Below are 16,943 nucleotides of genomic sequence, written 5' to 3'. Positions count from 1 at the left end.
ATGACCTAGGGAAATGTCTTACACTCTGAATTTCTATTTCTTCATCTTTAAAAAGAGATGATTTGGTTAAGACCATTAGTAGAATACAATATATGTTATAAGGATACAGATCAAAAGTGGAATTGCCACATACTCTAGGGCCCTGATATTTTCTTATAATTTAATTATTGTGCTTTCTATTCCAGGCTCTAAGACAAAGAGTAAGTTGCTCAAGACAGATCCCTACAAATTCCAGACATTAAGGATAGGACAGACCCACTCCTTGAGTGTGACCCTATAGAGTAGGTGTTCTTAACCTGAGGGTTCAGTGAAAACTCTAGTAGGTCCTTGAATCTCCCTAAAGTGTATTTCCTGTACGGGGGTATTCAGCACTTCTGTTTGTTTAGAGGAAAAGGTCCTTAATGAAGTTATGATCCTCCAACTGCTAACAATTCTGCTTTAATATTTATTGCATACCTACAGAATGGGTATACCTGAAGCAAAGTTGGTAAGGAAATACTGTTTGCCTTCAGTGTCTTCTTATTTGACTGACCAAGTACCAAGGGGTCTTATGCTACCCTCCAACTACACAGAGTCTTCCAAGCCATAAATAATTATGGAATTGCTCCTCCACAGTAGTACCCCTTATCACCACGCTATCTCCTCCCCCTCATCATCAAACATTATCTGACCTGAAACTTATTCTTTTATGGTGTTGGAGGTGATTTTCTTATTAACCTCTTTTGATTCAATTCATGATTCTAGGTGTAGATGATTCAGTGTTCTACCTTCCCAGTAGTACTTGAGTTGTAATAGAGAACTCTTGGGGATTGACATGCCTGTGCCTCTGATAATAGATTAAGGCACCACTGAGAGTAGGTGGAGTGTAGATTTCTAGACAGACATCCAATGGAGCTCCCCAAATAATCCTGTCTAATGACCGACTCTACCCACACGCATAAAAGGCCAACTTTTCTCACATAACCTCCTATCTTTGACTCATCCGGAGCTTGATGCAAGAACTTCAAAAGATTCTAACTTTAGTTATGGAATGATTTTTACGGCATAGGAAAAAAGAAAATTCTCTATTTAGATGTCAGAGCTGAAAATAAAATGCACAGTGAATTTAGACCTGCCTAAATGTTACCAATGGCGATAGTTGGATTATCTTACTCTCAATTTTGAGGAGACACGTAAGCCCATATTTTCTGTTAGAAGGCAGCTATAAGAGCTGTGATTTCTTGTCTCTGTGCCTATTTGAACCATGTTTATCTTTCTATCCTATAATCCCGGCAAAATTACATTCTCATTTTCCAATTATGTGTCCAAATCCTCATTAGTTCTGTGACTTGACTTAATGCAGTAATTAATGACTGTAGCATAAGCGCCCACATCAGAATTAAGCAGTGAGTCTTCAGAGAAGTGCTGGGAAATGCCATGGAAACCCCAAGGATTCCATTCTTTCTAGAGTCAAGCAAGGTTGGGAGGGTAGGAAGCAGTGGTTCTCAAAAAAGACACCACTGAGGGTACAAGTATTAGAGTTTAGAAAGTGTGCCCTATATATGACAGATTCTTAAAGTGCTGGAAAGCTCTGTCAAGCTTCTGATTGGGTTCAGAAATTCACATATACTCATGGGCATAATACTGGTTCAGATACAACAGCATTAGGATTTTACCCTTGTTTGGAGGAAAAGAGGGAATTGTGCAATGAAATATGTGGCAGCTGGCATGAACACTTGTCCTTGACTGTTTACCTGATTGGACTAGCAATAGCAACCAGTAGATTTTCCTCCTTTTGGAGGTAACTTTCCACTGCATTAACATTCATCAGGGTTTGCTCTGAAGGTGATGGTGTGAAGAACAGAATACTGAGAAGGTAGCTCAGAGCATCAGGAACTCCACACTTGTTTGCATCATTTACTGTATCTTCCAGGCTCTTAGAACTGCTTTTCTAACCCCATCAGTCATTCTGAGTCTTAGTTTCCTCATCCATAACATGAGATTGAACTAGAAAAGATTAGATAAAATCTGAGGCTCCTTATAGCTCTATCGTACATTTATAACTCAAAATGACCTCCTTTCCAAGGGCGCCTGGGTGGCTCAGTTGGTTGAGTGACTGCTTTCGGCTCAGGTTATGATCCTGCAGTCCCAGAATTGAGTCCTGCATTGGGCTCCCTGCTTGGCAGGGAGTCTGCTTCTCCCTCTGACCTCTTCCCTTTCATGCTCTCTTTCTCTCTCATTCTCTCTCTCTCTCAAATAAATAAAAATCTTTTAAAAAAATATCTCCTTTCCACCCACAAAATTCCCTCTGAATGAGGAAGTAAGAGTGAGTTCTCTGTGTCCCTTAGGGTTTGGGAGTAAGCAAGAGAGGATTCTGAAGTTTAAGATGCCTATCTCAAACTACTTTTGGATTTTTTTTTTTTTACTTTTGGATCTCTGAGTCTTTCTCTCACAAGTTAAATATCCATTTCTTGAGAAGAGGATCCTCATTTTGGAGTGGGGCAGCAAATATTGGAGTACCTGTAGTTTAAGAGGCAGCCTTGTGTTCAACATACAGTTTTCACAATGACAAATACTCAATACTAAACTCCCTATTGAGAAAGTTCCCAATTGCAAATTAGATCATTTATACCCTCTGATTCACTCAGCAGGAGTATCCATGAGATATTATTTTAGAATGTATTCATGAATTATGGGTTTATATACTTTTAGACAATTACACAAAGATGGTTGGCTGGGACAATTACTAACTAGGTATGTAGGTTAAAGGAAATTACATGGTATATTTGAGCCAGCAGAGTCAAAGGGCTAGTCTGCTATTACTCATTATCTGCGTTTTCTTGTGGCAGGAAGCCAAAGGAAATTCAGAAGTCCTAGCGAGCCTGTTTAACTCGTGTTGACATGGGCTCCTACCTGGTCCATACTGCTGTCCTTGAAAGCCGCCCTGGATGGTATTAATCCCAAAATAAATGGGTATAATATCGCCATGGTCCTTATGAGACACATGAATTGCTTTAGTGCATTCTCAGAGCACATAATCCAAAAGAAAGGCAATCCGTTTTAAAATGGGAAAAAATTTTACATCCTCAAAGTTCAGCAGTCTCTCCAACAAGTGTATCCTTGCTTGTGGCATTTAAAGTTACAAACCAACATCTGTACTGAAGAGAACACACTTATCACTGGACAGTCGTTGAAAGACAGTTAAAGACATATATAATTATGTAAAGTTCTACACATGACACACACTCAGAGCAAGGCCATCCCATAGCTGATTGATCATTCCTTTCAAAGGACAATAGAACAAACGCTTTATTTGATGTTTCACTTTAGTAGGGATATTTTGCTAAATTTTAGCAGTTAAATAAAGGATAGAAAACAGTAAATGAGGTGGGGATTACAGACAGAATGCTGTGGGGTTGGGGAAGATGTCAGTTCTGAGATCCGTTCTCAGATTTCGGAAGACTAGGAGTCAAATCCAATCTTACTAAGTGACTGTGAGAAGTCATTTAACCTTTCATTGATCTGCAGTTTTTCTCAATTCCAGATTCATACTAAATGTTCAATGAATGCCGTAATAACCCCGAGGCGGCTGTAGGATGCAAGGGAGGAAAGGGGGGAGACAGCTCTCCCTATTCCCCCTAAGTCATACACATAAACCTTTCCTTATTCAGTACCTGGTAACACTGAGGCTACTCTCAGCTTCCATACCTAGTTTCAAGCAGATGCATATCCTCCTTGCCTTGGTTTCCTCCTTGTGAGAGGCATTTAGCTTAGAACAGAAGTGACAGATGCATTTTCTTTCAGACAAGGGCTTAGATCTCCTCTCTAGCTTCCTGTTAAGAGTGAACTGAGGAACTGTGCTGGATTTCAGCGATACCTAGTCAAGGACGGAGCATCCTACCATCTGACCAGGGCTCCATGTTATCTCCAGGCTTTGCCACCAGAAACAGTGGCCAGCACTCTCCAACAGCTATCACAATAGAAGTCTTAATGAAGTAAAATACTCACAAAGTAGCAGTTTTTCTCACTGCTGTTAGCAGATATGAAGTTACTTTGGTTACCTTAAAACCCTATTTGCAGTTCCTCAGCATTTGTTCCCTTTCTCTTTTGCCAAAAGTAAAATAATCCCAAACAAAATGTTAAGAAAATTATCATACAATACTTTTAGATACCGAATGGCTAAGAAAATTGCTATGCAGCGCTCTTAGACATAAAGTGACCAAGGACAAGTCAGTTCTCATTATTCTAATGTGTCGACTTCATAACATTTTATCTTGATGAATATCTGGGTGTACAAATAAATACTTTGATATTGAAATGACATTGAAATGCTTCTGAAATGTGAAATGTAACCAACACGTGAACAGTATTAGTTGAGTCTTCGGTGCTTTGAGCTCCTCTTTCTGGTGGTGTCCAATTTAGTCCTCTCCTATTCAACACCTTCAAAACATTTTTCTTCGGGAAATATCAAAGCATTTGGAAAAATTTTAGCCACAGATTTATCAGTTACTCTCCAAGTTGAATGCAGTCCATATTTGGACTTAATTAACATGGGCCAACCATATGTGTGCACATTTTTCTAAAAGGACCAGGCACAGACGGAAACAGATACTGTATTTTTGTCCCTCCCTTCTAGTGCTGCTCAATGCATATGGGTATTTTCTGTGATGCCTTTATAATGTTTGGTAAACACGGACCTTCCTAGTCAGCCACTGGCATTTAGTCAAGGGAGAGGAGTAGAACAGCCAATGAACCAACAGTGATATAAGGCACCACTTCCAAATCCTAAGGTCAACGGTGAAAAACCGGTCTTATATTTCTTTGAAATTAAGAGGATAGAGTCTAACCATACAGCTTAGATCCAGTGGGGGGTTTAGGTTCAGCCCTAGACAACACTGAAAAAATTATTTCTCTCTGGTGCCCTAGCCGCACTGTTCTAAGCCATGTTTTCCATCCAGCTTCATCCTTCCATTTAATACTCTCAGGATCAAAGTCTGCTCTTGGGGATATTGGTAGGGAATTTGAGGATCCATCAACTCATATACACAAAGGAGGAAATGACTAACAGTGTTTAGAACACTATTATTTCCCTATATTTGCATCTTAATAGTCATGGGAGTCTTTAGCTAAATGTCTGTTAGTTAATTATATGTAGCAGCAAAGAGTTGGAAGGTGTTTGAGCAAGGATATGCAATGGGATCTTTCTGGAACTTCTAATAATTTACACACCATGAATTTTCAATCTTTACTTATATGGAAAGCCTTTCTAGGTGCAGCCAAGCACAGCCAAGCACAGCCAAGCAAGCTGTGCTTGCCCATAGATGAGGTGAATAGCTCAGGGCTAGAGTGAGCAGGACCCTAGTCTATGCTTTCTATGATGAGTGAATTCGAAGCAGACATTTAATTACAAAGCTTTCAGAAGATAAGTTTAAAAATTTCATCTCTTGCCTGCCTTGCCAAAGTTGGACCAATTATTTTTGCTCTTCATAGATCAAGATCCTTTTGTGGGTACCTTGGGCTTTTATTTAGGAGCATCAAATGATTATTACAAGCCCTACTTCCCTGAGCCCTCTCAGGATCTAGGTCTGTAAGGGTATCTGTTCTACCCAACCAGTGTGAGCACTGATCTAGGCCACAAGAGAGTAATTAAAAGCTTTTTACTTAATTAATTCAGTTCAGTTGTGTCTGATTGACATAATCTGGAAATATTTTTTAAATGGGGATTTGGGAACTATTTTAAGAAGTTGAAGAATGCATGCATAATTCTTACAATAGCTTCCACTGAAAGAATCTATATATAATTAATATATATTACCATATAATATATAAATAATAATAATATTAAACTATGATCTCCTTCAAGAGAGAAACTGTAATTTTAAGTGTCTGGTATGCACAGTGCCCAATAAACACTTGTCAAAAATTGCTGAATGGATGTGCTAGACTCCAACCCGGGTGGACTTCTGTTTAACACTAATATCTTTTCACTGAGGACCTAGAGCTGTGTCTCCTCTGTGCTCTGTGTGCCTTCCTGCCCAGTACCACGAGCTTTGTAAAATTTGTAGCTGAGGCTCATCCAATGCATACAACTTTCTTTGAAATTTCTCAGTGGCTGATTTTCGAGTCCAGAGACCAGGGACAGTGCCCTGATACACTGCCACTGCCCTGACTAGAGTTCCATTGTCTACCTTTGCACATATGTGTGTTTTAATAGACATGGATTTGGTTTCTTCTCTGCTGTACCTGGAAACTGTCCTCCTACCCTTCTTAGCAAGTACCCCAGTTTCCTGACCACATCCACTATATTCTTTAAAAAAAAATTATTTATTTATTTGCAAGAGGAGACAGATTGAGAGAGAGAGAGCGAGAGAGCAAGAGAGCGCACATGCAAGCAGGGGGAAGGGCAGAGGGAAAGGGAGGAGAGCGAGAGTCTCAAGCGGACCCCCCGCAGAGCACAACCTGATGTGGGGCTCCATTCCATGACCTAAGATCACAACCCGAACCAAAATCAAAAGTTGGAGATTAACCAACTGAGCCACTCAGATGTCCCCATACCCACCATATCCTTGGTTGCCAGTGGACTAACCTTGGTTTCACAGCCATGACTTTACCAGCATGACTCTCTATTGTGACTGAGGATCATGGTTAACACCTCCTGTCTCACAGCCCTGGTACAATCACTTAGAACCCCACGTGGGCCTAACTGTCCTGCTCTGGTTTCAAGTAGAAGGTAGTATTTCCCAAAGAAAGTGCTAACATCACTGAAAAATTGCAGACCTCTTTCTCAATCTTCCTATTTCCCTTTCAAAATTTTTTCCTTTTAATCTTTGCTGTTGACAGTAATTAAAGTCATCCATAGAGACATGTGGAAGTAATGCTTCTCAAGATGTGCTCCAGGACACTAACATCAGTATTACCTGGGCTGCTTATCAAAAAGACCTGAGAAGCTGGATTCAGATGCCCTTCAGATGACACTTATGCCCACCAGAGCTTAAATCCACTATGATAAGGGGTACCTTGATCAGAAAACTGACCTGGCAGTGTCTTGTAATCCACTGAATCCCTAACATTTCCTGATCCTTTCCCCATCTGTAGGTTGTATTAATGCTGTACTTTTAACTTGACTTCTAACTTGCCCCCAGGTTACTTTCACTTAAGGTCTAGGTGGCTTCAGAGAGTACTCTTGTTTGATACTGGATGCATGCTGTCAAATCTCCCTGGCAATAGAATGTCACCTGGTTCAGAAATTTCAAAGTACAACTGAGAGGAGAGAGTCAACAAACCTGCATTTTACCATAAGGCTGTCCTTATGTTCTTGGGGATTGTGTTCTAGGATACTGCATGACTGGATTGTGTTCTAGGATACTGGATGACTGGATTGTGTTCTAGGATACTGCATGACTGGATTGTGTTCTAGGATACTGGATGACTGGATTGTGTTCTAGGATACTGCATGACTGGATTGTGTTCTAGGATACTGCATGACTGGATTGTGTTCTAGGATACTGCATGACTGGATTGTGTTCTAGGATACTGGATGACTGGATTGTGTTCTAGGATACTGGATGACTGGATTGTGTTCTAGGATACTGCATGACTGGATTGTGTTCTAGGATACTGCATGACTGGATTGTGTTCTAGGATACTGGATGACTGGATTGTGTTCTAGGATACTGCATGACTGGATTGTGTTCTAGGATACTGGATGACTGGATTGTGTTCTAGGATACTGGATGACTGGATTGTGTTCTAGGATACTGGATGACTGGATTGTGTTCTAGGATACTGCATGACTGGATTGTGTTCTAGGATACTGGATGACTGGATTGTGTTCTAGGATACTGGATGACTGGATTGTGTTCTAGGATACTGGATGACAAAGCCCAGTGGGGGCAACTAATGTGTCACTGATATACCCAGGTAACCAGAAAGTTCCTATTTTATGAAGCATTATTACTGGCATTTAAAGTTTTCTATTATATTTAAGAATGCAAATTCACCTATAAGAAGAAATACTTTAATCTGGCCAGCTTCACTTATAGTTTAGAATCATAAGAATTTTGAACAGGATAGGCTTGTGGGTGGCCAGAGATTTAGTTAAGGTCAAATAGCTCTTTATGGGTAAGCTGGGTTTACCACCTAGATCCCTGGATCCCTAGTCAATGACACTTCTACTCTGTGAGGCTACCAGGAGAGGCTAGAAGAGTTTTTAAAAGAATAGATCATGAGAAGTCTGGATTCCTGAAGAAAAATGAAAAGGGTATCCCTGACCAGGTACAGGGCAACTAAGGTATCTACAACTCACTCTGTTGACTTTGCAAACAAAAGAGGATGATAAACGACTAAGTTTTTTTTTCCCCCACAAGGAGAAAATGTGGAAAAAAATAAATGGATCTGACATCAATTAAGTTGGGTTCAAACCTAACTTTGGTAACTTAATGGTTTTGTAGCTTTGGGAAAATGGCTTATCCTCTGAGCTTCAATTTGCTTATCTTAAAAACAAAGAGAACACCGCATTATGGGATGGTATCCCATGACTGTAAAATAATAAGAGTACTTGACCTATAGCAAGTGCTCACAGAATTATGATTATGAATACTATCCTTGTCATCACTTAAATTTTTATTTTTCCTTATTAAGCACTGTAATGTTAAAAACAAAAAGCAAAAAACCCTCACCATAAGTCCTGTCCCTTCTGTGGGGTTTTGTGGTGTGCTACACAGAGTGTGCTAAACATGGTCCCTAACAGAGGAACGATAGGAATATACCAGGGACTCTTTTGCTTCTCCTGAAAAACACAAAAGTATCCTTTTGTCCTTCCTCTCCAAGCAAGACAGATTCCTGTACCATTAGAATGAACTCTCCCAAAATAGTACACTAGGAATCTTTGCTTCAAGCAAGATCACTCATTAAAATTTATATTTCTACCTGAAAATTCGTTTTTTCTTCAAATGGCTTTTTTTCCCCTTAAGAATCTTTCACTGAAAATGAATTCCCATTTCTAACACTGAGTTCCTTATGAACCGGTAGTTGTTTCAAGAGTCAGGGAGCTTTCTGTCCACCCTAACAATGGAAAGTTAAATGATAAATCAGCATCTGTCTAGCTATGTGACAATAGTCCTGGCCATGGACCCAGCTTTCTGTCCAAGGCTCAAGGACAGGTGGACTGAGCTTCCTAACTTTCCTTCAGCTTGATTTGCCGCACTTCTAATAAGAACCACTTAGCAACTTACAGAAAGGGCAAGCAAGCTTTGCTGGCTTCTCTTGCCTGCCTTGTAATTTTGCAATAACCCCGGGCTCTGGTGACCAGGTTCCTCTCTTCTAAATCCACAGTCCTTTCCCATTTCGACAGCCTTAGGATGCTGATTCATTCATTTGTTCCACAAATATTTACTGAATACTCTGTGTCTAGCACTGTTTAAGATGGTTTTAAAAAAAAAAAAAAGAGTCCCCAGCTTTATGGATCTTGCATTGTTATAGGGGAGAGATACATGCAAGGGTAACTGAAACAGTTTTTTTTTTTTTAAAAGATTTTATTTATTTATTTGTCAGAGAGAGAGGGAGAGAGAGCGAGTACAGGCAGACAGGCAGGCAGAGGCAGAGGGAGAAGCAGGCTCCCTGCCGAGCAAGGAGCCCGATGTGGGACTCGATCCCAGGACGCTGAGATCATGACCTGAGCCGAAGCAGCTGGCAACTGAGCCACCCAGGCCTCCCCTGAAACAGTTTATAATGTCTGCTTCTATCAGTCATTTCAACTTGCAGTAAGGTATAAATCTGAAAGCGGTTTGATGGGCAGGTGAACTGAGCAGGAGAGGAAGAATATGAAAGGGACATGAGATTTTGCGAGACTGGCTTCCTGTGCATCATTTTATTTATTTATTTTTGCTTTTAGTATAGAAATGGGTATGCAGCTTTCTTACTCTCAGTAAAGTAAAAGGGCCTCCGTAAGTAAACTTTATTCTTTACCTTGTGCAAACAGGAGCAGGGGTCCCCCCGAATGCATGCGTGTCAACTACAGTGACAGTAGGGGAATGTGTAATAAAGCTTCAGGAAATGAGTTCTTTAACAAAAAACGAATGGAAAATGGGTGGCTTCAGCTCAGTGCCTTCAGGGGCAGTGGCCTTAATATTTTAGATCACGGGGAAGACGAGAGCATATCTGACACGCTGTAGGCAGTATCTGGCAGCAAAATGTCCGAGTTTCAATTAAACTATTTAATTCTGTAAGACCCACCGAAATAGATGGAGAGCCAGAGTAAAAGAGATAAAATTTTTTTTCATGTTTTAGTATGATTTTGTGTCAGTCTTATTTGGTACTATTTCTACATTTCAGTAGAGATGTCCTTTTGGGAAAATAATATCAGTCTAATTCCCCCCTCCCCCAAATTCACATTTTTAAAATAAAAAAATAGCTTAGAAAAAAAGAAGTACAGTGGTAGTTACTTTTGAAAGTTCTATCAAGGCAAGAGAGCGCAGGGGGAAGTTCTGGAGTAATGGGGTATTTTAAATCTGCATCTGGGTGCTTGTTAGATAGGTGGATAAAGATATAATATGTCATTTGCTGTAACATAAGATTGGTATGTTTTTACTGGGTGTAATGTATACTCCAATGAAAAAGGAAAAAAATAAGTAGAGGGCGAGTCTGAACTTGAGACCTGTAGATATGTGGTAAACAAGACCTCATAAATTATGGGCTCTGTGACCCATGAAGGGATTGATTAGGTCTCTACAATCTCTTCCCATTTGCTCAGCTAATGACCTGATTTAGCAAACTACGAGCCCTTAACTTTTTCTCTTTGTATTGGTGTCCATTGGGTTCCAATACAAAACCTATCAAGAAAGGAAATTAGAAAAACAAATGAGGAAGAAGGAAAATATTGGCTGAGTTCTCAGCTGAGACAGAATTCAGATAGTTTCATGCTTGTTGGGAACTTCTCTCAGTGGAGTTTTCCATACTTTTCATAGTTTTGACCCAAAGAATTGTGGGTCCCTGTAGGATTGTGAGATCTTCCACAAAGGCAGAAATAATGGTATGTGAGGCCTTGTCTCCCTAAATCAATGTGATTTTTTAGTTCACTTCACACAAAAAAATAATATTCAGCAAGCCTATGATTAAGAATATTACATTTGGGTTGTTTCTAATAGCAAATGGAATACCGTTGAATTAAGTGTTGCATGTTTTTTAAAGTTGTATTCATATTCATTTTCACTTTTACTATTTTCTAACTTCTCAAAAGTATGATGATGAAATTTCCAGTTTCTGGTTTTGATTCACTTAAATTATGCACATGCCCCCGATTGTTTTTGTCTGATGAACATATTTTTTATTTGATGAAAATACTTCCATTTTAAAAAAAATAGGAGAGAAAAAAATAGATTCTCATTGTTTTAATAACAAAACCCTATCCATAGATCCTGCTGAGCTCTCTTCCCCCTTTATAAAGTGCCAGGTCTTAAAAAGTTTTTTTTCCTTTTTTTAAATTATTATGTTAGCGATTACTAGAAAGTTTCATTTTGATTCTTTTACTTTAAAAATAATTTTTTTTTTAAGATTTTTCAGCTCCCCGCTGAGCAGAGAGCCCGATGTGGGGCTCAATCCCAGAACCCTGGGATCATGACCTGAGCCGAAGGCAGAGGCTTTAACCCACTGAGCCACCCAGGCGCCCCAATTCTTTTACTTTTACCTCAAAGTGTTCATGCCATTAATCTCAACAATATTGTGTTTTCTAAAATAAATAAATAAATAAATAAAGTCTTTGTGATGGGAAAAAATCTAAATATCAGTATCTCCATTTATATCTTTCTCTAAATGAACTCCATGACTGACAGAAATTACATTTCCTGTCTAAAATGTTATTTTAAAGTCAGTTGTTTAGAACTCAAAGCTATTTTCTTTCCTTTAGAAGCATGGTATTTGTGTTCTCAGAACAGCCCACAGAAGCTACGTAGTTTGTTTATCAAAGAAGGCGAAATACTCTGTTTATGGCACAATTTTAATAATAATAAAAAAGGATTACTGAATAAGATGGAATTTTATAATTTTACCTTTCAGCTATTGTTTGAAGATAGGCATGTTTAATTATGTGAAGATGGACACCTTCAAATAAATTATACTTGTCAACAGAGATAATGCCAGATAAGGAGTAAAAACGAAACCAAACCGAAGTACTTACTTTTAACAGAGTGTTGTTTATTTCCAAGACTGAAAGCTTGTTTTTACATAATTGGGATTACAATGTACTGCTTTGTATCTTGCTTTTCCCAGTCATTCTTGTATTTTAACAAAATTTTGAAGACTGTCAGCATAGATTCTTCACCTACTCTCACTTCAACTCCCAAGCATTTTTTCCTTTAACATAAGTGTGCCACTACTTCTTGTTTTGCCTTGGCTTGCATGGAATGTATGAAATAAAGCTGTGAAAGAAAAAGACAAGCGAACCGGGAGAGGAGAGCAAGAAAGAGCTTGACAGGAAGGAGAATTTAGTTACCTGTTCAAGCATCAGAGGGTTCTATACATATAAAAGATGTCTGAGAGAAAATGAACAAAATTTGGAGCAGTGAACTTTAGAGTAACGGGGATGCTAATGTTGGAGCTAAATGGGAATAGCATCATTTTATCCTAGCCCATCCTTTGAAAAGGAGATGAATGTTTATTGAGTTTAAGGTCTTTCTTAGGGGACAGAGAGTGTTTGAGGTGATACTGGGAAGGGAACCTAGATCCGGTGATTCTCACTTTCCTTCCTTACATTTCTGAGGTCTAGAAAAATTGAATAGGAAGAGGTGTGCATCATCTCCTTGAGGAATAAACAAGGAAATGGTGGGAAAGAGATAGCAGCTCAGTCAGTATCCTGATACAAAGCATGGTCAGAGCTGGCTGGAGCTCTGAAAAGTTAAGGCAAAAGGAAAGGAAGAACATAGCAGTCTTTCTTTGGTGTGGAGAGGTGAAGACTATGTATAAGCTACCGTCCTCAAATGTCTTTCTCAACTCAAGCATTACTTGCTCCAGATTTGTCAAAATTCTAGAATAAGTGCTATAATATATTGTGAACCTGTCCAGGTGGATTAGCAAATGAAGAGTTAAGCATTTGCCCGTTTGATGGAAGGAGACCCAATGCCCATCACAATCACTTATGTTTATCACATCATTTACTGTTCTTTTTTTTTTTTTTAAGATTTTTATTTATTTATTTGATAGACAGAGAGAGATCACAAGTAGGTAGAGAGGCAGGCAGAGAGAGAGAGGAGGAAGCAGGCTCCCCGCTGAGCAGAGAGCCTGATGTGGGGCTCGATCCCAGGACCCTGAGATCATGACCCAAGCCGAAGGCAGAGGCTTAAACCACCGAGCCACCCAGGCGCCCCTCATTTACTGTTCTTGAAGCAAAGTCCACCTCTCCCAAAGTATAATTCTAAAATAGTATAAACTTTACGTGTTTTGGACATCAGTGTGGGCAAGAGCACATTGTTGTCATATGATACTATTTCTCAGGGCTCTTGTTGATTCTAGAATAGACTTGAGATCACTGAGGTGGGAATCAGAGACCGGAAGTTGGGAAATAGAGAGTAAGAGGTTATAACAAAATGCTATAATATTTTAAAAATTTACAATGACTACTTGTTCACTTGAAAAATAGAGAGCATTGCACTGCATGGAGCTTAGATTTCATTATTTCAATCAGTGTCTCTTTGCTTAATGCCAAATGTATTGTTGATTTGTTTCTCAAGAATCAGACCTTGCAGATCTAAAACTTGTTTTTAATTTTTTTTCTAAGACTCACCTTGACCTTATCCTGTCCCATGGACTTGAAGAATTTTCCAATGGATGTCCAGACTTGTACAATGCAGCTGGAGAGCTGTAAGTTCCTACTGTTGAAATGACTGCCTGCTTGTTTTAACTGATGACTTGGTTCTTTAAGTTTGTGATTAAGAAGAAAGGACTCATAAGACTCATTCTCTACATATTACCAACTCCCAAGGCCCTAATGGAAGGACAAGCAAGTGTGCCTGTCTCATACACAGAAAATCTTTCAAGTAAAATGCCAAATATCTCATCCTCCCTCACAAAACCAAACCTGATTTAGTAGCTTTTATTTGAAATGAAAACATCTCTTGGGAAAATTAAAATTACTTGTCATTCAATCTCTAAAATGAATCACTCTCTCATCAGAAAATTGTACTTGTTTCTATCTTATGTTCATATAGACCATTACCCCAAAGGAATTTTGGCAGGAAGGGATAATTGATTTGAGAACAAGATACAGGGTCCTTAGCCGGAGGAGGACATAAGAACAGGGGGGCCAGAGATGATATGGAGAATAGGCATTTCCCTTCGATGGGTAGGGGATCCACAAAGGCATGGGGAAGGAAATAGAGAAATGCTGTCTACTTTGTCCCCTTTATGTCTTAGCCCTGATGTCACTGAAATCTTTGACACGTGCCATACGCTGCTGATGCCTCCAAGGTAATAGGATTTTTAGGCAAGAGACATGAAAATTTTTTTGTCTTGTTCTGTCACTTTCTCTGTTTGTAAAGTGCAGAGAATAATAAGCACTACTGACCTACAGGGATGTTAGGAGATTTAATGAGGCAAGGGCAAGCAAATACTTTTAACTTCTTGGTTTAGATGAATAATAAAGATAAAAAGACACAACAACTATTATTAAAAAAGAGGCAGTGACAGGGTTTTCTTGTGATCACTTAAAATCACTGTAGATTTCTCTTGAAACTCCCTACAGAAGTAGACAAAATAATGAAATGTCTTTGTTTTAAGAAGTTGTCAGGGACAAAATGAGAATTTCTGATTTACAATAGGTTTTATGTATTTTTTTTTCCCTATTGCCTCTTCTCTTGAGAAGAAAGTTGAGAAAAACATTTTCTTATATAATGGTTCCTTCTTTGTGTCTCCTCTACTGGTCCAAACTCTCTCTTGCCTCAACCCAACACTTATTTTCTCTGTAAAACAGCAAGCATCGCTGTCATCTGAGGCTCCTCCAAGATTTAAAATACTCCAATTAGTAAATACGTTTGGTCCTTGCAGGCCCTAGAAGTAACGAAACCACAAAGTGTTCACCACTAACTTCGAATGGGAAGGATGGGAATTATTCCCTCCTTTTTTACCCTCATCTTACTTACTTCCTCCTTCCTCATCTGTCTTTCCCTCAACTGTCTGTCCCACTCTGGGGCTTCAGGATGGCTGGCAACAACTATTATTGTGGTGACCAGTAAGAAGGTGATTGGATACGAATATGGGATTACACGAATATGGGGATATAATCTTCTCACATTGGTTGGAGACACCCAACGAGTACTCATATAGTGTGGCAGTGCAAGAGACAGGGTTGGCCATTCTCTTTGTGGAACATCAATGTTTGTACAGGCTCCTCTTTGTAATCTCTTGCTTTCCATATTTTGTTTTTGGCTTTGAATAGAAAAGGTGGCTCCAAAGAAAGAGGAAAGTAGATTCCAGTTAACTGTGTCATTTCTGGGTAGCTTTGGTGAGTCACTATCTTACAGTAAACAAGAATCTATAAACTCAATAAATATGCTCAAGTTATTGGCTCACCAAGACCTCACATAATATCCCTTGTCCTCCTCACTTTCATGTTCGAGTTCAAATACCACAAAGAGGGAAGGGAGAGAAATGATACCTGAAGGAATAGCAGCCTTCGTCCTGGGGTGCAAAAAGATCCAGCACTTAGCACATAATGACCTAGTTAGTGGGAACTTGGAAACTAAGAGCTAAATCTGGTTTACTAAACCGATAACATTCTTGCTTTGTATGGTTCAGGAGTCATATAACAATACAACCTTACATGATGGAGAATCTGTTTTACGTCATATTAATCATCGTGATGAGTGGGCCCAGTTAGCAAGATGCTAGCACAAATGAACATTCCCGATTTGCATTATTCCACAACTTCCTTTTAGGTTGTCTGCCTATGCCTCCCCACTTGGCAAAATAACAGAGGATTGACCACAAGAGCTTTAACCGAAGCTTTCTTTTTTTAAAATTTAAATTTAATTAGCCAACAGATTGGCTAATTAATTGGCTAACAATAATACAACATTGCTTTTTGATGTAGTGTTCAATGATAGATTAGTTGTGTATAATACCCAGTGCTTAACACATCATGTACCCTCCTTAATGTCCATCACCCAGTCACCCCATCCCCCCAACCATCTCCCCTCCAGCAACCCTCAGTTTGTTTCCCGGACGCAGAGTCTCTCATGGTTTGTCTCCCTCTCTCATCTCTTCCCTTTCGGTTCTCCCTTCCTTTCCCTATGATCCTAATATAAGCTTTCTGAAAACAAATCTAATATACCCTAGAAGAGGGGCCAAGTTTGCAATGGAAGTATTTTAGGCAGGGCTGTGATGAATTCATTCTCATTTAATAAAAAAGAAGAAGAATTCTTTTCATTTGAAATACTAAGACTAGTGCCATGAATTGCATTATCTTACCGGATTGTCACAGACACAGCTCTTTCAAGTAAAGACAACCTTCGAAGGATTTTTATATCCATTTACTTGTTTGTTCTTCAGAAAGATTTAATAAATCAAGAGGGCAGAAGAAAATGGACTTTAGAGATTCCATTCTCCCATTACACAGAAAAAATCATTCAGAAATAGCTTTCTCTCTTCAATTTCTTTGGCTTCAATGACATGTAGCTGACATGATGATTGTAGCTCCCTTACTAAAAATGATTTTGAATTGATTGAGCATGTGTCTGCTTTAGATGGTTTCCTTGTTTGTTCTTTACATGGATAGACTTTCAAGCTTTCTTGGAAAGATGCATTTAATTTTTCGCTATGATTTGTTTACTCCAGTTGGGTACACGATGAACGACCTGATATTTGAGTGGTTAAGCGATGGTCCAGTTCAAGTTGCTGAAGGACTGACCCTGCCTCAGTTTATTTTGAAAGAAGAAAAGGAACTTGGCTATTGCACGAAGCACTATAACACTGGTAAG

At 39.1% G+C, this 16,943-nt stretch overlaps 1 protein-coding gene across 3 annotated transcripts in view; it reads left to right on the top strand.

Annotated features, from left to right (window-relative positions):
- GLRA2 (glycine receptor alpha 2) overlaps positions 1 to 16,943 on the top strand; it is a 185,950-nt gene that overhangs the window by 56,082 nt on the left and 112,925 nt on the right. For all 3 annotated transcript variants that reach the window (XM_044234455.1, XM_044234454.1, XM_044234453.1), the window contains exons 5-6: positions 13,748 to 13,830; positions 16,801 to 16,938. In XM_044234455.1, coding sequence (XP_044090390.1) covers positions 13,748 to 13,830; positions 16,801 to 16,938 — 221 coding nt within the window. The remainder of the gene's footprint in view (positions 1 to 13,747; positions 13,831 to 16,800; positions 16,939 to 16,943) is intronic.

This window comes from Neovison vison, chromosome X (genome assembly GCF_020171115.1).
Source record: "Neovison vison isolate M4711 chromosome X, ASM_NN_V1, whole genome shotgun sequence".
Classification (NCBI taxonomy): domain Eukaryota; kingdom Metazoa; phylum Chordata; class Mammalia; order Carnivora; family Mustelidae; genus Neogale; species Neogale vison.
This window is presented reverse-complemented; position numbering and strand designations above follow the sequence as displayed.